The sequence below is a fragment of the Triturus cristatus genome, chromosome 3_2 (genome assembly GCF_964204655.1).
Source record: "Triturus cristatus chromosome 3_2, aTriCri1.1, whole genome shotgun sequence".
NCBI classification, from domain to species: domain Eukaryota; kingdom Metazoa; phylum Chordata; class Amphibia; order Caudata; family Salamandridae; genus Triturus; species Triturus cristatus.
The window spans coordinates 625,339,445-625,361,740 of record NC_140584.1 but is presented as its reverse complement, the minus strand read 5'-3'; the positions used below and the strand labels follow the sequence as shown (position 1 = coordinate 625,361,740).

Genomic DNA, 22,296 nt, shown 5'->3' with positions numbered 1-22,296 from the left:
CATGCTAAAAGGTATGCACCCCTTCTCTGAGTGACCCAATTGCTTTTCAAAGTGGTTTTCTGACTTTTTACCATCTCGGGTAACAAGCTAATCTCGCGGGCATGCTGAGGTCTAGGTCTGTCCGTGGTAATGCCATGGTCCAGACTTGGTTATGCAACTAAGAGGGACACCAAGCGTCCCTTCTTTTAGGTCTCGCGCCTAGCGATGCAGTGCGCAGCACTGCTCGCGCAGCGCGAGTTCTTTTGTCCGGGGTTCCAAAACGGAGCCAGGAATCGCACACGCTTATGCGTGTGCTTTTTCTTTTGCGCGAAGTGATTGGCCTTTGCGTGTGTCTTTTTATAAAAGACTGCACGCAATTGGCCAAAGGCAGGTGCATAGCTCCGCCCACAGCCTACTGGTGTCTGTTACAAGCATCGGCCGTCATGTGCTTTCAATTATCGTGCCCAAACACAGACGCGATAATTGAAAGCACATGTCGCACTACGGCACGCGCACCACTCGCGGGCTTCTTTGTTTTGGATCCATTTCACAGGGAAGCAACTAAATGAAAGAGGTGGGCTGCTCGCGCGCCTGGAATGTACCATACTGTGCTTTTGGAGATGGTCGTAAAATACATAAAATTGAAAATTGTGGCAGTACACTTTCACAATTTAGGCAAGAACTGAAGTTCTTAATAAAATTGTCCCTCACCTACGCCAGTCACTTTCTTCCCAAAACAAAATACCAATTTCCGAACTGGTTCTCAGGCGTGAGCCACCAGGCACCACTTTGCGCGAACTTCAGTAACACTACAGACACACGGGTACTCAAAGCTCCCCACGCCAAATGTTAATTGGGTTTTGTTTGTGTTTTTAAATACGGCTACCCCAAAGAGATGCCCCCTGGCTTCCTCCAGGGCTAAATGCTTCAGGAACTGACCAGTCTTGATGAAAACGAATTCCTCCATCAGGGTTAGCATTTGCAGATACAGGGGCAGCAACACCCACGTTCAAAACGTAAAGAAAGCCCCTTCCATGCAAATGCCTTTCTTCAACTTTCAGCTCCGGAGTGAAACGGATTTATTTTCAGTACCGGGGTCTATTCTGTTGGGGGCCCCTAGCACTAAGAATACGTAGCACTTACTACCTTTGCCCAGGCGCAGACTAACGCGTCACTGCTGTGTTCCTGGATCACCCCATCCTAGGGTTTGTAAGCAGGTATGCGCTTTAGCTTGCAACATTGTAAGCTAAAGTGTGGGTGTCGCCATTGCTTCAAAAGTAAAGAAATAGAAAAAAAGTGTATTCTATTTCTTTACTTTGGAAACCATCGTGGCACCTGCGCTTTAGCTCACCGTTTGCAAGCTAAAGCTCGGGTGCCACAAACGACCTATTGCTTCGTAAATGCTTGTATTGCACCAGACAGGCTGTGTAGCGTTTAGACTATGCGCAATGGGAAATACTCGGACTCTGAACTTGTATCCGGTCAGAGTTGACGAGATAATAATTAATGACTCGTGTTCTAAGGCTTTATCCTCGATCATCTGTTTACAAAGAGGCGGGCTCCTGCCATGAGTCTCATTGGGCCTCCTGAATGACACGTTAATATGCAGTTTAACCCTCCATCCTCCCCGGCTGTACTTGGGGCTGGAGCGTTACCCCAGAACTGTAAAATAAAAACATCAAAATTAACACGTCACTTATGTACACGCCATCACATCACACACAGGGTGCAGGGCTTCATACACTGAGAAATTCACCCAAAATGCTGCAGTGACCTTTGAGAGCGTGACCAGCCAGCCGCTCTCAGGCCCCCTCCGGTATGGGCGTGGCCGCCCTCGTTTAACTTCTCACATTGGCACAGAGGGCATTGGCGCAGCTGCAGCCTCGGAGCTGCCAGACAGGCAGGGCAAGTATTGATACACAGTCAGCACCTCCTAGAGGACGCCAGACCTGGAGACCCGAGTAAACACGGGGAGCCTTGAAGTCCTCACCAGCAGAGTTCAAGGCTCTCGCTGTTCGACAGGTGAGCTGGGCTTTTACTCATTCTAATATTAAATACAAAAAAAAACAGTAATCACTTACAGCAAACAAAACTCCTGTTCCTCGCCAAGCAGACAAAATGCAGTGTGTATTTGCGCCGTATTTACTATTAAGTAAAAAAAAAAAAAAAGGCTCTGTGCATCAAAATGATTACATTAAACTTGAAGCTTTTCAAAAACACATTGATGGATGAGCTACAGAAGTAGGGGAGTAATTTTGTCACATCTACTCTGCCAAACACTCGGTTCCGGTGCAAGTATTTCCCGAGCGGCAGCAAAATGACATGTCATTTGGCCGCTCCCAACAAGCCAACAGAGAGGTCATTTGTTACAACATTGCACCATCTTGTGGTCATCTATGGTGTCGTCCAAGGCGGCTAATTCCAGTGCAACTCATCACTATCCTATCTGATATCCACTTCATTTGTCCACTGTTGTTCTACTAACAATGATCCGTTCTCAGTTTCCTTTAATTTATCACTGCACCTGCTCATTCCTGTGTCTGAGGCAAGCACTTGCCATGTCTTTGGGGAAAGACGAGGGGACGTATGTGTTTTGCTTGGTTACTTCTTCTCACAGCCCTTTTGGATTTAATAAACTAGGGTTATGTTGCATAATACACTACCTTTGAACAATAGTGTGAAAGTATGTTTTCAAGACTTGCAAGAGAGTGTTTACGCACCTCTTGCATGTTTTGAAAACGCATCAATAAAAGGCCTTGTCATTTACAATGCCAATAGCTCCAACTCTCGCAAATGCGAGACCTATTGCATTGCAAATGCTTGTTCTTAAAATGGGACTGCTGTCCACATCCTAAGCTGCTGACTTGAAGCTGTGGTGGTCAGCATACTGATTTTCACAAGTTTATTGGCAGAGAACAGAACTTTTCTGGCAGAAGAGCTTGGCTCACTGGCACTAATTGGGTACAGTTCCCACTTCAATGTTGCACCCAGTCCCCTGCATTAACATTCCATGTGTGCACACACTGTGCATGTGTGAAAATATATGACATCAAGACTGTGTGCAATGCGAGTAGGACCAGTGGGATTCATTTTGGATGGCCTCTGGTTTTGCATGGCACAAAACGAAAGGTGGATATAGCTTTGCCAGACAGTGGAAGTAGATTGCTTGCATTTCTATGGCTGAATGGTGGAGAGCTAGACAGCTAAGGGGTGGGAGGACGGACTTGAAACTACCTGTAGAAATTCTGACTGAATTTTTGTTGCAAAAAATTGCTGATTAGATTTTCCAGAGCACTGCTATTCGGGAGATTTTAGGGGAAGAGGGCATGGGTCAGCAGATTTTAAATGTTATTAGCATTTCAGTGATGTACAATTCCATTCCAAGCATGGGTATTAGCGAAAGTTAGGTTACAGCCCAAAGGGTACATACCCTTTCTGTACAGATATAGCTTACCGTGCAACAGGAGTCAGCAAATTCGGTTTACGGCTGCGAGGCTTCTTGGCAGAGTTTGTCCTTTTGTCCACACCTGACTGCTTCTTCAAGAAGTCTGATGACAGAAGGTGCACTGTCTTCAGACATCATTGTGCAAGTCTTTGGATACTCCTACTTGGCACCATTATTACTACATAATGCAAGAGCCTCCGCCTTACGCAGGCCGCATCTGAACTACAGACAGAAAATTAAATTTGAAAGGGAACCGCCCCAAACCAGTTCCAGGCCCTTAGACAGACTGTAGCTCAACATACCTTATCTGCACAAATCTTAAAGTGGATCACAAACTACCCCTCTTTGTTCCAGGCCTAAGCTCTTCTTCTCCAAGGAAGGAAGTGCCCCGCCGAGTATTCAAGAGCTGCTATTGAGACCAGAGTTGCTGTCTACATGAGTCAATCCGTCTCCCAGAGGCACCGGTATTCTAAGTACCTAGAAGCCTACTTACCTGCTGAGAGAGGTAATGAGTGCCTGACCCTGGAGGAGAGACTGTCTAGGAGAAGCTCAGCATGTTGAGTACCTAATAATAGATTTCTACCAATTGGAAAAAGCTGGTACCCACCCAAGTTGTATGGGATCCCCCACTGCAGATCCCACAATGAAGCTATCAGCAGGAGCAACAATGTGTTTTAGACCAACACCTAGTCCAGAGCCTGATACTAGAGTAGCCCCCATTGGTACCAAACTCGGAAGCCACAAAAGGGAAACCCCACTGGGCAGGTATGCCGCATTGTCCAACCCCAGGTGCCAAGTAAAGAGCACTGAAGGTGCGAGATCACCAAACGCGCCACCCAGCACCATACAACTTCAATATTCATTGAGTACGTAACACAGGTCTTGAACTCGTAGAAACTGAAGACCGGGTCTTATGCATGCAAAGGTTAACCTGCTGTTAAAACACTTACTTTTGCCAATGCAAATTTCAGCTTAAAGAGATACTGAACTGAAACTATTCCAAGCACTAATCACGTGTGTTCTGCACACAGAACTTTGCATAAGTTAACAGTCATTGGGGAACTTCCTAGAATGTGGGGAAGGCCCCGCAGTGAGTGCCGGCCTGCACTAGAGCCCATAGGTGAGAATGCAACCCTGTAACCCCACTGAATTGTATATTATTTCGTTTTACTATGGTTTGAACACTTATTGTGTCTGCTGGGTTCTGAGGACTTTGGCTGCTTAACTTCGCTATCTTTAGTCAAGTGTGGAAAGGGTGTATTTAGGAACTCACAGTATCCAAAAGGCTGCTGCATCAATAAGATATTCTAGGTTTCAGAATGCAGCTTCCAGAACTATCCACCTGGAAAAGGCCCAAACATTTTTTTTACCATAGTCTAAATTTAATAGGCTCTTAATGCCATTGATCCAGAGGAACATACTTTTTTTTAAATAACCTCTGTCTACAAGATCCTGAAACACTAAATAATGTTACTGTACATGAGGACAGCCTGGAGAACAATGTAGTTCTGGGGTATCCAACCCACAAACGTAGTTTAGCTTTAGAACCACGCCGCTAGAACCACGCCGCTAGAGAGAGCAGAATGCACCACTCGTCTTTCGTCACCTTGGTTTTGAAAACGGTACATTTTTTTAAGAGATTAGGGGCAGATGTATCAAAGACTGGTTTTGCGATTTTGAAATAGCGATTTTAGAGGATCGCTATTTGAGAATCGCAAAACGAGATGTAAATAAAAAATTGCAAATAGTTTGCGATTCCTGGATATTCCTTAATTGCGAATCGCAAATAGAGATTCGCAATTAACCCCTTCAGCGCAGATTACCGCGCTGAAGGGTTCTTGCGCGTGCGGAGCCGTGACGGAGCGGTTCCGTCATGCGCACAGCGCGACCGACGCGCATGACGGAACCGCTCCGTCACAAGCATCGAAAGGGTTAAGGAATTCCTTTCCATTCATTCCTAAGGGCCGGCCCATAGGAATGAATGGGAAGACATTCTCAATTTGCGATTCGCAATTAGAGAATAGCAAAAAGAGAATGCAATTTCAAGGGTGCCAAAAGGACACCCTATTGCACCCCTGAAATATGTATGTGTTCACATACATGCCCTTTGGGCATGTATGTGCGCCACATGGCACTTTGAAAAATGCAAAAGTGCATTTTTCAAAGAAATCGCAAATTACCACCAACTTGAAGTTGGTGGTAATTTGCGATTCCTTAATGCCAAATTGCACTTTCTGTGCTTCTTACATTGCATTTAAGAAATCGCAATTTGCTATTCCTTAAATGCAATCGCAAAATAGGGAATCTCAAATTGTGCAATTCCTTACTTTGCGAGGGTTTTTCATTCATACATACCACTAAGCCCAATTGCGATCACCAATGCCGAAATTCTGCAAATTTCAGCGTTTGCGATCGCAATTTAGATTAATACATATGGCCCTTAGTTTCCAGCAGTTTAAAAAAATTGTTTTACATTTTCCAACCGCAAACAGTTTAGCATTTAATTTTCTGTACCTTTTTGGGGAATATATAAATTGGACATGAAATAGGTTATCAGGAAAACAACACCCAGTAAATATCAGCATTAGTTTGCAGACACGACCACAATGTTAAACAATTCTGATAATCTTGCAAAAAATTATCAAGAACTGTTATGCATTTACTTCCTAATTAGCTACGTTGGTTTGATGTATCGTATCAGGTGCTCTACAAAGTGTCTGTTACATTTTACATATCTGGGAAGACCCCAAAGGTTTCTGCCCAGTCTGTACTGAAAAGCACACACCACGTGATCATGGAGGTGCAAAGTACAATAGAAGCAATGCGAAACTAAAAATCTGTTTGCACGTTATGTATTTTTTTTTTTTAAATAAAAAAAAGCATCATCTTTATTTAAACTATATTAATTCAATATTTATCAAAAGAATCACCATGCAAGAGCTTCAGCAAGATGTTTGCGGATGAATCTGTCCAGGAAATCGACAGTGAACACCACCGCAAGGGTTTGTAGCAGAATGGTGCAACATATAACACATTACACAATGGAGCAACCACAGAACAGTTCTTATTTCCCCTTCTTGAATTTCCCTGGAGCAGTGGCACCCTTTGCTTTCTTTTTTGCAGAGCCTTTGGGCTCTGGCACTTTTCTTTTAGTGGAGCTAATGGACCCAGTCACCTTAAAGAAGTCATCCAGTCGTCCTTGCGTGGCACCCTGGCGGTTCTTGGCTAGTTTCTTTGCCCCATTGCGGATTCGATCTTCGTTGAACTGCTTCTCGCCACACATGAACTCTATCAGCTTCTCCTCATCAGGTTCTATCCATTTGAGCTCAATGCTGCTTGCATCTACCACCTCTGGCTCCAAGAAGAGCCGACGGGCCTCCTTGTGCAACCAGTTCTCCGGGACAGGGTACTTCTTTGTGTCAATGTTCTCCAAGATCTCTTCAATGCTCTTGTACTGCTTGATTAGGTCAATGGCCCGTTTGGGCCCCACACCCCGGATGGTCTCACAGTAGTCACTGCCTAGAAGGATGCACAGGTCCACAAATTGCTCATGTGTCACCTCCATGTCCTGATGGATGCGGTTTAGATGAAACTCTTGGATAGGCAGCTTCTTAGCCTCACTGGCAGTCAGATGCCTCAGCAGAACTGGAGTCCCGAAGGTGAGGGCATCCATGTCCTCTGTTGCAGCCGCATACACTTTGCCTGCCTTAACCAAGGCAGCACAAGTGGCCTCTGCCTCGCAAGGGGCCTCTACATAGGGGATTCCCATCAAAGTCAGCAGTTTCTTGCACTCATCATTATGTTGCTTGGTAACCTTCACCAGTCTTTTATTGAACTTTTCAATGTTCTCAGCCTCGCCCGCCTCCACAGCAGCCTCTAGCTGCTTCTCTGCCTCAGCCCGCTTCTCACTGCGCTTGACAAGCTCACCAGATTTCAAATCAGGGGGCTTCCCATCAAAGACGTAGACAGGCTTGATGCCACTGTCAACCATGCGGATAGTGCGGTAGAACATGCCCATCAGGTGACTGGTGGTTTCACCATCTTCATTCTGCAATACATTGCCATCCTGGCGCACTGCGATTAGAAACTGGTAGATGCTCATTGAGGCATCAATTGCCACCTTCCTACCAAAGTAACTTTTGAAGTCGTTCTCCTTTATGGCCCCAGGAGCCACATCCGCAATCAGCTTGGCCAAGCCATGAATTCCCATCCTGGTCAGTGAGCAAGAGTCAGGACAAAGAAGGATTTCAGGCTGGTGTTCTTTCACTGCTACGTTCCTGCAAAAAAAAAAAAAAAAAAAAAAGGAAAAGAAAATGTATAAATGACTTCCAATAATAAAAACTAAAAGGAAGGGGAAAAGATGGGGGGGGGGGGGGGGGGGGGGGGGGGAGGGAGGGACGGATGGCCTCGTCTTTAACGTCTACAGTAAATTTGAACCTTGACCCCAAACAGGTTCCTTACTCTAGAATTTGCCTGGGTACATCCATTCTTGTGATTAAGGAAAACTGCACATAGCACTGCTTTTTCACATAGTTAGGTAGTGACAGCAGATTTGCCTCTCCAAGCCTATGAAGTCTGAAACTGCTGTAGCACGCTAAACCTTTTTATCTACATAAAGAAAAAACGTGTGCTTCTGTCTAAGGAGTTAAAGAATTATGCTGCTGCACTAGCTCAGACTACCTTTTTACTGCAGTAAAACCAATGACCACAATGGGCACTGAAGAACACCATGCACCCACACTAGCAGGGTCTCAAAGAAAAACACCAAGCCACCATCTTGTGATGATCTCAACACATTTAACACAGCAAATCCAGCAATCGCTCCTTCAAGGAGACTCCACGCATATTCCTCAGTTATATTGCACAGCCAACACTCAAAGAACCTTGTGTCCCAAAACCACTGGACCTTTATCCACCGAATTACCCGAGGAGGTGTACTTTCCCACCATAGGAACTACCACCTTAGTAAGAGATCCGCTCCTCTTATTGAACTACACACCAGAGTCAAGCTAAGCATAGAACAATCAAAGGAGTTCATGAATGTACTGATCACTCCAAAGCCAATAGGGTTGCTGTTGCCTTCCTAAACAATCAGACTACTCAATTCTGGCTCAAGCGCCACGAGGCGGGAGCAAAGTGCAACTAAGGAAGAGGAAATGCATCAATCATATGTCTTGAACAGGTCTCACTTCGGAACTAATGTCATGGTGAAGGTAAGTCCAATGTTTGCACCCAGCACGTTTGGTACACACTTGTGTGCGCGCGCCTTTTCTCATACACACATCCATCAATTAAACAAAAGCATAACTATATTAGCACCATTTAGCATACGCTTTCACAATCCTTGGATAAAAGTTCAGTCAATTTGTTATTGAATGTGAACTATTTGTGCATGTATCGTGTTGGTTTCCAAACCTAACAACTACAGTTTCAGTAGAAAGGTGTTTAATAATCAGAGTTTGCTTTCTAAAGGACATTATTCCAAACTGTAAATGTAATCATTCAAATGATTCAGTAAATTATGCAGTCCCAAAATATGCAGTGTACAGATCACATCGCAAGGATCTGCTCCACAGATTTAGCACTGTTGCAGGGCTATGGCACTGCCAACATTGCAAACAACTTCAAGCCAGAGACTGTTGCAATCACTAAAGACGAATCCCTATTCTATGGTATTTTACATAGCGCTTCCTACACATGACAAGGCGTTGTAGCACTTTCACAACAAGTAGGATCCTACTCCAGAACCAATGGATAGTTGTTAAAGCAATGGTTATTGAGATTAGTCTTGTGCTCTTAAGGAAAACATTCCATGCACCTTACTCCTCTGCGATTAGATTAAGAGTAGCTAACAGGATTCATTAGTAGGGGCTATGTGAGGTCAAGCATATGGTTTGTGGAATAAATAAATGGTTTGTGGAATAAATAAATAGACTAGACACGATTGGGTTATGTTAGGATGCAAGGCCATGATTCGAAGGTGAAGAGGTTGTAATCTATGAAATGTATAGACAGTCTGCAAACAACTAATAGATTAAGCAGATAGGCATGCAACTCAAAATAGGCTATGTACTCAAATTGCAGAAGATTGATGGTAAGGAGAGGATTATACAAAACAAATTAAGGGGTGGGGGGGTAATCAAAACTTTTAAGGCAATTGACAATGCAGGGTTTAGGAATAAAGTGGAAGGAGGCTTCTGGGATAGCACATAATCTGAGCATGTAAAACTGCATTAAGAAAAATACCGGGATCTGAATGCAACCTACATCTCAAACAAAGAAATTGCACCAGCAGGTTTAAACCGGTTAGTCTATTTCCCTTTCAAAGATAAGTATGCAGTTAACACCTGTCTTGCTGCGTTAGGTACATTAACACCTGGGCTTTACATATAGATTCTAAAGATGAAAGGCATTAACCCAATGCCACCGTACATAGACCATGCCCTTTACCTGCAGCTACTGGATTCGATTCCTTGGCCAACTTGCTGGGCTGCAACAAACCAGGCTGTCACATTGGCCCACTTCATCACAACCTCTCTTGGTACACAGGGATACCTGCACTGAGCACATGTTGTGCAAGTGCCAACGCAGACCACAAGACACTACAGGGGACCTTGGAATGGATGCCTATCATCCATCACCATTATTTGTGCGCCATCTTCTGCTGGCTCAGTTTCTCTTCTGCCCAACTCACTGAAGCCCTTTATAAGCTCTGTAAATAGCCCATGTTCATTCTCTTATCAAGTCTCGCTGACCGCACTACCCTCCAAATGGTTTGAACACAAAGAAAAAAATACTTCCAAGCAGTGCCACGCCATGCTCCTGGATTGGGTAGCTACCAAACTACACATGTGCAACACTTCCCCTAAATCAATAGCTTTTGCATGATAATCTACCCAATAGCTGTCAGAAATGTGATAAAAAGTTGGAACAGAGGTGCTGTCCAAGTCAGCAGTCCCCATCCGCATGTGGCATTATAGAAGGTGGCTCGTTAATATCAGATTAATAACCAATATTCCAGAACCCTCAATGCTAGTTAAGAAAAGAAAAAAAAGTTGACAGCCGAAATAAAAGTGCCCCTGTTATAACCAGAAATTACAACCCTTAACACAACTGAACATGGATGCAACCATGCCCTCTCCCTCCTCCCCTATGTTTAAGGTTCTTCCTTGGTTCTGGGATCAGATATATATACTACACACACTGCACAGTGAGTTTCAATGTAAAAAATGCTATGACACTTACGATATTTAAACTGGCAACAAAGAGCATGAAGCATTTTTACCAAATTCGCCTGATTGAACTCACGTAGAGCGTATATATATATATATATATATATCGCGCTCGGTGGGGAGTGACCAACAGGTGAGTCGCACTCGAACAAAAGGAAGGCTTTCCCCAAACAACCTTTATTTTTTAATCAACCAGCAACCCTTGCCAGCAAATCATCAGCATGAGACTGCAGTCCTGACGCGTTTCGAGAGGTTCTCTTTTTCAAAGGATGGTGCAGTCAGAAAGCGCGTGATTGGCTCACCTTCAAATTTCAAACAACATTGCATGCCCCTGATTGGCTGCTCTGAATGAGTCTATGCATTGCTTTATGGGTGGTGTAGTCCTTTCTTTTCCCCGTTCAACGTTGAAAGTGCATCCATTTGGGGGAAAAGAAAGGACTACACCTCCCATAAAGCAATGCATAGACTCATTCAGAGCAGCCAATCAGGGGCATGAAATGTTGTTTGAAATTTGAAGGTGAGCCAATCACGCGCGTCAGGACTGCAGTCTCATGCTGATGATTTGCTGGCAAGGGTTGCTGGTCGATTCAAAAATAATGGTTGTTTGGTGAAAGCCTTCCTTTTGTTCGAGTGCGACTCACCTGTTGGTCACTCCCCACCGATGTATTGGCAGCCGTCCTGCCGCTGGGTCTGCACCACTCCGGAAGCTGGGGGCCACAGAGCTCGTATACGAGGGGCTCTACATGTGGGACAAAAGGACATGAAATGCACCAGCCACGCTTACCAGAGGCTCATGTGAGAGCCTGCATTCAACGTTGAAAGCGCATCCATTTGGGGAAAAGAACTGGTGCGCACTTGAGATCGCGATCCAATAGTCCGGGCCCAGCAGCAACACAGCCAGACGGGGAAAAATAGGAACTCCACACTCTCCTCAGGAGACGACTTCATAAAACCGTAATGTATACGTGGAGCTGTGCTACCCTGGAGGACAGTAGAAAGTGGGTCCATAGCTTCACACGGTGCTTGCATAATTGTCTAATAACTCTTGGGAACACTGGGGAGGTGCGCATTACAGCTCAGGGCCCATTGCACATAGCGGTGGGTGGGGTGCCTCCCGTACTATAATATCGGTGCTGTCCGGGTGTGGGGGCGCTGCTCTTGATCCCGGGTTTGGCAGCTCTTTCAGTGCAATAGGGGGGGGGTCGCCTTGGGCGGCCGGGGTCGGCTACTACCCACTTCCCCAGGACACAGTTGTTCACTTATTGGGGCGATAGGCACTCTGCTGGTTGGGGATGTGGGTAGTTTGGAACCTACGTGGCAGGGTAGCAGGGAGGGGGGGTGGATCATTGGAGTTAGTACAAGTGTGGTTTATAGTGTGGGGGGGGGGGGGGGGGAGTTATCGTTGGTCATGCAGACTTAAAATGTTAGTACCAGGATCGGTCGGCAGCGTTCATGAATGGTCCGTGAAGAACTGTTTGCACATCAGACATGCACTGGGACGAAAGCCTTAAACTAATAAGCTGGAACGTCAACGGGTTGGGGGATAAAATTAAACGGAGTATTGTGCTACAACACCTCAAACGGCACGCCCCTGACGCGGCACTACTACTAGAAACACACTTAATAGGCAATACATGTAAAGCACTAAACAGGTGGGGCTACAAGATGGTGACACATGCAGGGTTCACGACGGGGTCCAGGGAGGTGGGGATCCTTTTACGACACACCTTCCCCTTTGCTGCCCAGCAAACCTGGGCGGACCCGCTGGGGCGCTTCGTGGCGGTCGCAGGGCGGTGGGAGGGACGCACACTCACACTAGTGGCGGCATACATTCCCCCTGGTTTACAAGCCCAATCCTATAAGGACCTTGGCGCATTTCTTCTCGGTCTACCTGAGGGTCACCTCGTGATTGGGGGAGATTTTAACTCAGCGGTATCAGGGGCGCTGGATAGACAGCCGCCACGAGACATAGCGCCAGGGCAGCAATGGCTCCCTAACTTTCTGGAGGCCTTTGGCCTTGTCGACCTCTGGAGGCGGCGGCATCCCACTTGCAGAGTACACGTTCTTGTCGGGTGCCCACCGTACCCTGTCTAGAATCGACTACATCCTATCTCCTGTGCAGGCAGACATGACCACAGCAGACATTAAGCACTTGCCGAGGGGTATCTCTGATCACTCGCCAATTTGGGTCCACCTGACAATTGGGGACAAAAGAGTCTGAGGTATAGCACCAATCAATCCCTGGTATCTGAAAGGTCAAGAAACCAGAACCGCTATGGTGAAGGTAATTGAACAATATTTCCTCGACAACGAGGGTACGGTAGATTCACCTACGACGTTGTGGGAGGCTTTTAAGACTGCTCAGGGGACAGGCCATCTCGGTAGTGGTAGGCAGACGTCGGGACAAAGATAAGCAGTGGACCGATGTCGAACGCGACATCGCCCGGCTGGAGGAGAGAGTCGGGCATGACCATGACAATGATATCTCACACCAATTGCAGATCAAAGCTGCGGAGTATAAAGCACTTGCAACAGACGCGGCGAAAACCCTGGCATGTGCCAGGGATGGACGGATCTATGACCAGGGCGACAAGGCAGGCAAGCTGATAAAAAAAGAGAGGGCGCAGCGAGTGGTGCCTGAACTAAAGGGCGCTTCTGGTGACGTCTTCACTGAACCCCATGATATAGCGCGAGAATTCGCCGCGCACTATGAAAGGGTGTACCGGAGAGACTCGGAGTTCACAGAGAGTGACTCCGCAGAGTTTTTGGCAGACATTAAGCTGCAAGCCCTCACTGAGCAGGACTGTGAAAAGTTGGAAGAGGGTCTCACGACTGATGAACTAACCGCGTCAATAGGCGATCTTAAGGTGGACAAAGCGCTAGGGCCCAACGGCCTCCCAATTGAGCTTTACAAGCTCAAGCCAGACAAGATAGTGCCTCATTTGAAGGACATGTATAATGAAAGTAAGACGAAAGGTAAACTGCCCAGAGACCAACGCATAGCAACACTGGTCACCATTCCCAAACCAGGAAAACCGACAGACTAATGTACTTCGTATAGACCAATATCCCTCCTCAATGCAGAGATTAAGATACTGGCCAAACTGTTAGCAAACAGACTCAGGCTTATCATCACCAAGCTTGTACACCCTGATCAATCGGGATTCATGCCACATCTCAATACGGCCCTCAATTTGCGGCGCCTTCATGGAGTGAAGACCCCAGACCCCCTTGCTGCGCTTAGAGAATAGTGGGTATGGGACGGTCTTGAAATTGATGATGATGAAGAATGGCAGGAAGCACTTTCCTCGCTAAAAGAAGTGGCCATATCGGCAAAACTGAAACTGGTGCAATTAAAGATTCTCCACAGGGTGTACCTCTCAGGGAAGCAACTAATGCTCATGGGTAACAGTGTGGATGGGTTGTGTAAAGGGGATGTGGGATGGAGGGTACGTACATGCATATCATCTGGGAGTGTCCACTAATCCAAGACTATTGGCAGAAACTCTTGCAATGTATGAGCACGGTCTAGGGGGTACCTCTGCTGCCCGAAGCCAAGAGATGCCTGCTGAACATTTGGGAGCCCACAGACTTAAATGTAAAAGAGAGGATCTGGGCCACACTTGGGCAAATGATCGCGAAGCGTAATATAGCGCAATTATGGGGGGCTGCCGCACCACCAACACTAAAGAAATGGAAAGAGGACATGGATTGGTGTATGGTGAGAGAGAAAACAGTCTATGTAGCTCGGGGTTGTCCTAAGAAATGGATAGCAATCTGGACTAAATGGAATGTTCATCGGGGGGAGCTGTGCGAACCCCCTTCTATCCCATCCGTGGATGACCACTGTATGGTGTAAAATGCATTGCATGTACTGTAAATATGAACGCCATGGCGACTGTTTTATGCCGATGTCTTTACAGGAACGCTATTATGGAAATGTACGAAGCATTTATGTGTATAACATGACCACTGTTTTAAGTTTAATAAACAGAATTAAAAAAAAAAAAAAAAAATTTAATTATCACAGCTTTAGCTAAAGCGGCGATAATATGTCGCAGAGAATTCCAAAAGAAGCCCATGTTCTGGTGTCAACATGGGCTTCTATTGGAATTCTCTGCGACATATTATCAAGCCCATTATCGCCGCTTTAGCGTCAGTTTTCTGCCGCTAAAGTGGCGATAATTTTAACGCCGTGCTTGATAATATGCCCCTTTATTTTAATGTAGCACTTTAGACTATGGTTCTGCCTCTACGAAACGAGAGCGTTTTAAAAGGTTTGGGGCATATTATCAAGACAGGCGATAAAATTATCGCCGATTTAGCGGCAGAAAACTGCCGCTAAAACAGCGACAATAGGCTTGATAATATGCTCTATGGAATTCCAATTGAAGCCCATGTTAGATGTGAAGGACATCTAAACTGAGCTTCAATAATTTCATCGCCTATCTTGATAATATGCCCCTTAGTTTGTTCCAGTGGTCAAACACACTTAAAAACAATAATTTGTAACAAAACTGTAATATGTTGGAAATATAGAGGCCTGCCAAAATGGAGCAAGGTACAAACCTACTTCAGTATTGCATCGTATTGCCAAGTACACTGCTTGAGATTGAATGGTCCACCATGGTAATTTTCCCCAGCGCCATGCACCCATCTGCCGCTGTACTGGGATGTCCTCCGACTGCTTGTCTCTCCGATAATCTCCCTTTATCCGCACCTCTCGTCTCTTTTTTGGTAACCATGCGTATCCTTTCCGTCAATTACCCCTTCCCACATTTATCAGGGGTCACTCACCAGCCTCATCCAGTTGGTCTTCAATGTCCCTACCTATCTCCTTTGTAATCTGCAGTACCACAATGAACTCACGGGATCCCTTATTGGTCATATCCTTCTAATCCTGCAACTTTGTTCTTGCTCGCCATGTCTCACTTTTACCTCACTTTTACCTCCACGCACCCTCTCACCAGTCAAAAGTTTGGGATTCTGCGTCGATGCTTTCCTCTTACTCCCAGTTACATAACGAGAATCGGGTGAGCTCATTAGTCGCTATCGCAGGGCGGGAAATTTAGTCACGGGGTTAGAACAGTTGTATGGGTTTGGAGACGAACACAGCTGCCTGTGCACCAAAGCCTACAAAACCATCAGATTGGAAACGAATAAATGCAAACTGCTCACTATGGCATATCAGGTCCCCCCAAAACCACCCTCGTTAACTAATTAAACTTCCATCACCAAACCCCAAGACTCTTCTCCTTAAAACGCAATTCCGTTATACACTTTAAAACATGTTCTTAAATCAAGCAACATACAAAGTCCGGGCCTGTCTGACGGTGCTTTTCAGTGATGAATAGTAAATATCTCTAAGCTGTCTCACAACTTGAAATAGTAAAATTACATGCGGGGCTTCTTATAAGCCTTGGAAATATATATATATATATTTTTAAATACGATTTTGGCACTTCTCCTATATGCACTACCGGAGGAAGGCAGTCTGGACGCGATGGTAACTACCTGCAATACGTACACAGACCGGCAGTAAATCCACACACGTGTCCACCGCCCGTAGCTCTAAGCTGATTCTCTCACGAAAGTAGTTCAGTCGAAGTGTAGCACTTCCGATTAATAATAACCAATCCCACGGCAGAACATATTCAGGGAGTTTTCTGGCAGTGGGCGTTCCGCTGATGTTTAAAATGACCTAGGATTGGCGTATTAGGACACCCCAGCCAATCCCAGTGCGTCATGCTGTATTTAGAGGTATTGATTCGCTGTGGAGTCCGCGCGGCAGAAGCTGCTTAGCTTCGACAGTGACGAATTTAGCGGGAAAATAGATCCACCGGAAGTGATTTAGCAGGGTTTGGGGGATTTGGGACATGGCGGGATGCACAAAATGTCGCCTGCCCTCCTGGATAGGAGAGAACGGGAGGAAGGGGATCGCTAGGCAGAGCTTACGGTGATGCGACTGAGAGATGGCTGGACTTTGTCACCGTCGGCTCACGAATAATAGCCGGGCAGAGCGTTTTGAAAATCATTTTTATCTAGGGTTTAGGCCGGGCTCGAACGGGATCGGAGAGGATGTTTATTTATGCGTTTTTTTTATGGCGCGTACCTTACCCAAAGGTGTCAGAGTGCTTCCCAGTAGAGCGAAGAACGTAACATAAGAAATTCAGAGTATCATACTCTGAATTTCTTATGTTGTGTTCTTCGCTCTACTGGGAAGCACTCTGACACCTTTGGGTAAGGTACGCGCTATAAAAAACGCATAAATAAACATCCGGTGTGGGTAAGTGTGGTGGAGCGGTGAGGAGGTACAGGGCGGGGGGGAGACAGATAACGGAATAGGCAAAGGAAAATAAATAAACAAAGCCACTTATTTTGTGCTCGCTGCACAGCCGAGTGGGTGATGCGGTGAGCGCAAGGTAAGGGGTTTTATTTATTTATTCAATTTTCTGTCACTTGCCTCCGCCACAGGCGGCCGCCACTGAGAGTATGATGTGACAATACGTAATTCCACTATGGTTATTCATGGTGAGACTTACATATTTACAAACTACATATTCACTGAAGATTATATGTTAAGATAAGTTGGAGTGATTAGGGTTGCACAAATTCATATGGCATATTTACTGAGTTGAAGCGAAAGGTCGTAATATCTCGAGTGTCAGGATATGGAATGGGCTGTTAGTTTTCAAAATTGCATAATGGTTTCTGTGATATTAACTATGGATACTCAGTTTTTTAGGTGACAATGCTTCGATTGCCACCATGGTGCTACTTTGTTTTCTTCTTTAGAAGGAACTCGTCACACATTTGTGGCTTGGCTGACTGTCGGGGGACAATTTCCCATGTACATACTATCCTGTATGTCGTGTGTTCCCCAGAGAGTCTTTAATGTTGCTGCCCAGTCCTTCCCCCATCTAGGTCGCAGGTAATCTTGAGCTCCTCTATTTATTTTTTTGATGATGTGTATAGCATTTACAAGCTTTTATGGTCTAGCTTTCATAGAGTAGATTTTTTACCCCTCTGTTATTTCCCCTAGGTCAGCTGTTCTTAACCTTTAGTCTATATGCATTGCCTAGTCAGGAAGTTTGTGGACCTATGACCTCTTGTCAATATTTTCTGTCAATAATGATCTAGCGATTAGGGGCTGATACATGTTCACAGATAAGGCCCAAATTCATTACCCAACAAGGCCCTTCACGCTGGGTGAGTGAAATACCAAACTTATCAAAATCCAATTTTCTCTTGTGATCTCTGCAAATTATTTGTGGCATTGCAATCTTTATTTATGTTGACCGGGTTTGGCAAACTAATACCTAATTCTATTGTACTTATATTTCAAGAATAAACAGCTCTAAAAAAGACAAACTCATTTGTATATTTATTTTATGATACTTTATCTAATTGTGAAAATGCTCATCAATACCAAATACAGTATGAATCATAGACCATCACAAGAAACAAAATGAGAGAAATTACAATAGAACCCATCTCGATAACTGTGCATAAAGGAGTGGACAGGCGAGGAGACAAAAATACTTTTGCAAATGATTATGAAAATTCAGTTTCTGTCTATACTAACCTAATAGGAAAATAGAAAAACTACTCTCTGGCCACGAGAGCAGTAACGCTCAGGAATCAGCAGACCGGAACAGCCAGGTCAAGAATAGAAGACAGCAACACGGGCCTCTCTCCTCATGCAGGAAACTCCGCAACAACCACCAACGCTACACCCCTCCTACCGGGAACCTCAATTATACCCTAAATCTCAAAAGACCGACCCACAATTGTGTCAGAACTGCCAATTTCTTCTAATTAGATTGGTTAAGGAAGGGGGTGTACTGTCACACCACTCTCGTCATGTCACTTTATTCAGGGACTTCGTTGTTCGTTTATTCATCTTATCAACTTCCAGCCCAGGAAATACAAATTCAATCTGTTGTCATAGTACACACTTCCTCCAACCCGGTCATGTAACAAATTCTGTATCACGTTTGTCCATTAGCCCGCTCTCGAAGGAAGTGTTCCTTCTCTCGAAGATTATTTTGTTTCTCCACGCAAACTCTTGGTAGGAACATAGGACCCGTGAAGGACAATTATCTTCCACCTTCCCCACCTCGCTCGGAATTAAACACATATTTCTTTCATCAACCCAAACGTTTTCTGCAGAGCAGAAAACCATACTTCTCCGGAAAACAAACACAAACATTATTAATCACTTATAATGCAATACCACAACGCACCCACCCTGTGTTGCATCTACCCATGCATAACCCGAGTTAATATTATTTTCCTAGCAATCATTAAAAAATGCATTAAAGTTGCATTAGTCCTTTTACCTTACATTACTCAAAAGCATTTGCGGCCTTCTCCAGTGCTTTAGTTTGCACTTGCGCAGTAGCATTTTCCTTCATATTAGGCCCTTTTACGCATACGTTTTTCACAGCACACAGTTAATAAGTGTTATTGAGGGTTCAATACGAGCAGGTTTCATTTTGCAAAAACTCTGCTCCATCAATAGTCATCATTGCTTTGAGCTAAATAGCTATATAACCGTTTTTTCTCCTATGTGGATAATAGTTTTTAGGTCAAGCCTAGTAGAGCGCATGCACTGCTCTTCGAGGCATCTTGTATTCACTTCTACAGGCTATGGCCACGCTCTCGCTGCCAATTGGTTTGAGTGTGTGTCGTTTGGAAAACCTTTTTTCTCTATGGTTTCTTGTGGTTATATGTCCCACCTTTTCGTGCCACACGTCTCCCCTGGAATATTGGCCTATTGCAGCATCCTTTCTCTGAAGGCTTTTTCCTTTGTTTGTGCGCTCTCTTTATTTACTTCTGTAACATTCACCGTACGTCAGTCTTAATTTCTGCATGATGCCGCTTTCACTTTCTTTTGTGTTTGCGCACTCTTTATTGACTTGTGTAGCATTTACTGTGCACCTTTCTTTATTTCTGCATGGTGATGCTTTCATTTTAAATTTAAGGAGCGACAGAGCTGAGCGCTCATTTCCACGCATAGCAGGTACGTGTGAGCCCAGCGCGCTGTTGTTGAGCATTTCTGATTTCCCTCTTGTTTTTATTTGCAAGGTGCCTTTCTATGGGTGCGTGTGCAGCTGCGTGCCTTATCACCACGGCGCCCACTTCACGACTGCCACACTTCATGTTTCTTGAAGCACAGCGGGCACTATGTTGCTAAAAGGACGCACGTAAATCCTTTTTTTAATCTGAAGATGTCTGCCGTGATGTGCTTCTTCTCTTTCCAGGTACGTTCTATGTGGGCTGTGGTAAGCATGAGCCCGACCGACCTTTGTAGTCTGGCTGTAGTCACTGCACCCCGGACCACAGACTTAAATTAAGCGCCAGGCCCGGGCTATTAAGGAAGTGCCTAAGGCTTTAAGCCATTTATCAGCTCTCATGTGTGAGCATTCACAGAGCACAGCCTATGATAAGGTGGCTCTGCCCCATGCAGAAGAATTCCACAGGCGAACCAACACCAACTGATACAAACTCAGAGGAACAACAAACATTATACACACATCATCTACTACACAACTAACTCAAAGCAAGCAAGCAAGCAAATGCAGTCTCCTTTCCCGCTCCCTCCACCTCCTGCTGCTTCCTTTTGTTATTGCTTGGCTTGCTTCTCCTCTCACAGCCCTCTCCCTCCCCCAAGGTAATTTCCCCACCCCCTCCTTTTTAGGTCTCGGGACCATCCGGTCGGCAGACCGGAAGTCCAGAGATTTAATGACTTGGGAGAAGAGGGGCTTGAACCCGCCCCTCTTCTGCCCTGTTCTCCATTGGCTGGCCTCGTAAATGCTGGCCAGCCATTGGAGAAGAGGTCCCGTCACTCCAATCATGCCCCGTCCTTTTCGGATCGGGGGGCGTGTTTTTTAAAGAAAGTCTCATTCTCCAAACAACGCCCCCGAATCCGAAAAGGACACTGCCTTTCTCCGAGGCATTTCTGCTTCACCACGGAGAAAGGCAGCAAGGCTCAGCTCAGGGCACCGCAGTCTGCCACATTTCCAGCTCCCAAGCCACTCTTCGAGCCTCCGCCGCGGCACAAAAGGCAGATCCCTGCACGTGGCTACTGCCGAATCCCCCCCCCCCCATCTTAAAGGGATCTTCTGTTTGTTTGGTGATGCATTTTTTTATTCCTTAATTTCGCTCCAGTGATTCACATGTTTGCATCCCTCTTCCCCCTTCAGCCCTCCATACCTCTGACTGCCCAGCTCCTCGTCAGCCGCCGCTCTTCTGTACCCCGACCGGCTCTACCTCTGCTGCAGCGTTAACCATGCGTTGGGGAATCCCCAGCTCGGTGTACCGCCGTCACGTGATCCAGCCGCCATGTTTAATGAGGGCAGGGCTCGGCACTGACAGTAATCTGCCTCGGTGAGCCTTATCCGACGTGTCTCTTTTTCCTGGATCAGGTTCATGTCGCGCTAATGATGGCGCGAGCCACAGTGTAAATGGTCGCATTAAACGTTTAACCACAACAACTATTGGGTTTGTTTTGCCCATGACCTCGATGGCGGATGGGAGCGGAAGAAACGTAGCATAGACACAGAAAAGAGACAAAAACTCAGGCATGAAACAGACACGATCGGCTATACTAGAAACTGTAGAAAGACTATAGTTTCTTTCAACCTTTGGTCAGAAGAAAGACAAGTCCAACACATATACCAAACGGGGTGTGGTGGGGGCAGCACATTTAAAATGCTTTAAATCCGTGCACTCCGAGCTGGCCCTTGCTCGGATAGTGCCTAGTGTTATGGGGCCGCTCGCGCTGATGTAGGCCCTCGCTATATGCCACGCCGCTGCAATAACGGACACCACACTCAGTGCCTCGGTATCGGCGCGTGACTGCCTCAGCAGGCCGCATCCCTTTATTTTATATTCAGGCGTACGCCACGTTCGTGGCGTACGCGTTGCGCAGTGACATTATGCGCTCTAGCGTCTAACGCTAGAGCGCTAACTGTAACATCCCTCTCCAACTTGGACAACAAAATAAACCAAAGTCCATAACAGTCTCTCACTTGCTTGGCAGGCAAAGTCTTTAAGGCGGCTGCTGGGCGTGGGGTTCGCTCTCAGACCATACCTGGCCGTGGCACGAGTGCCGGAGCTGGGTGGGTGGTTATTCGGGGCTTCACCTTCCGTGGGGGCGTGATGGCTCTGCTCTGGAGTGCCGCAGGCTCCACTGGACGTTAGTCCTGGTCCCAACTCTGGGGTTGAGATCTCTTCCTCCACTCCGTCCAGTCCCCTTTGGTCGCGGTCGGTGGCCTCCGGAATGCGTTTGAACCACGAGATGTTCCTGGTGGTCGACTCCACCCCTCTTTCTGCTGTGACCATTGTCCCCCGCCTCTGTGCCACGGTCCAGCTGCCTGGTTCATACCGGGGTCTGAATTTTCCTCCTGGCCTTCTGTCCTTCACGAGGACGCTGTCCCCTGGTCTGATGTTGCGGTCTCGACTGCCTCTGGCCCGGCTGACTTGTCGGTTGCGTTGCGCTCGTCTTTGGAAGGCCTCCTCCGCTTCGAACGGTGGGGGCACCCACCCAGGGACTGTGGGTAGCCCATCGCGGCGAGGCCCATTGAGCATGAGGGACCACGGGGCTTGTTTGGTGGAGCAGTGGGGCGTGCTCCG

General features: G+C 46.2%; 1 protein-coding gene across 2 annotated transcripts; it reads right to left on the bottom strand.

Annotated features, from left to right (window-relative positions):
* Window positions 1-6,260: 6,260 nt before the first annotated feature.
* On the bottom strand, window positions 6,261-16,315 carry FEN1 (flap structure-specific endonuclease 1). 2 transcript variants are annotated; one of them, XM_085648545.1, is made up of 2 exons: window positions 16,184-16,315; window positions 6,261-7,701 (listed from the first exon to the last, which is right to left on the bottom strand). In XM_085648545.1, the coding sequence occupies exon 2, from the start codon at window positions 7,632-7,634 to the stop codon at window positions 6,489-6,491; it is 1,146 nt and encodes a 381-aa protein (XP_085504671.1). In that variant the 5' UTR covers window positions 7,635-7,701; window positions 16,184-16,315; the 3' UTR covers window positions 6,261-6,488. The 2 variants fall into 2 exon arrangements, with proteins under 2 accessions (XP_085504671.1, XP_085504669.1); XM_085648543.1 differs by having other exon boundaries at window positions 16,171-16,309.
* Between the last annotated feature and the right edge of the window lie 5,981 nt (window positions 16,316-22,296).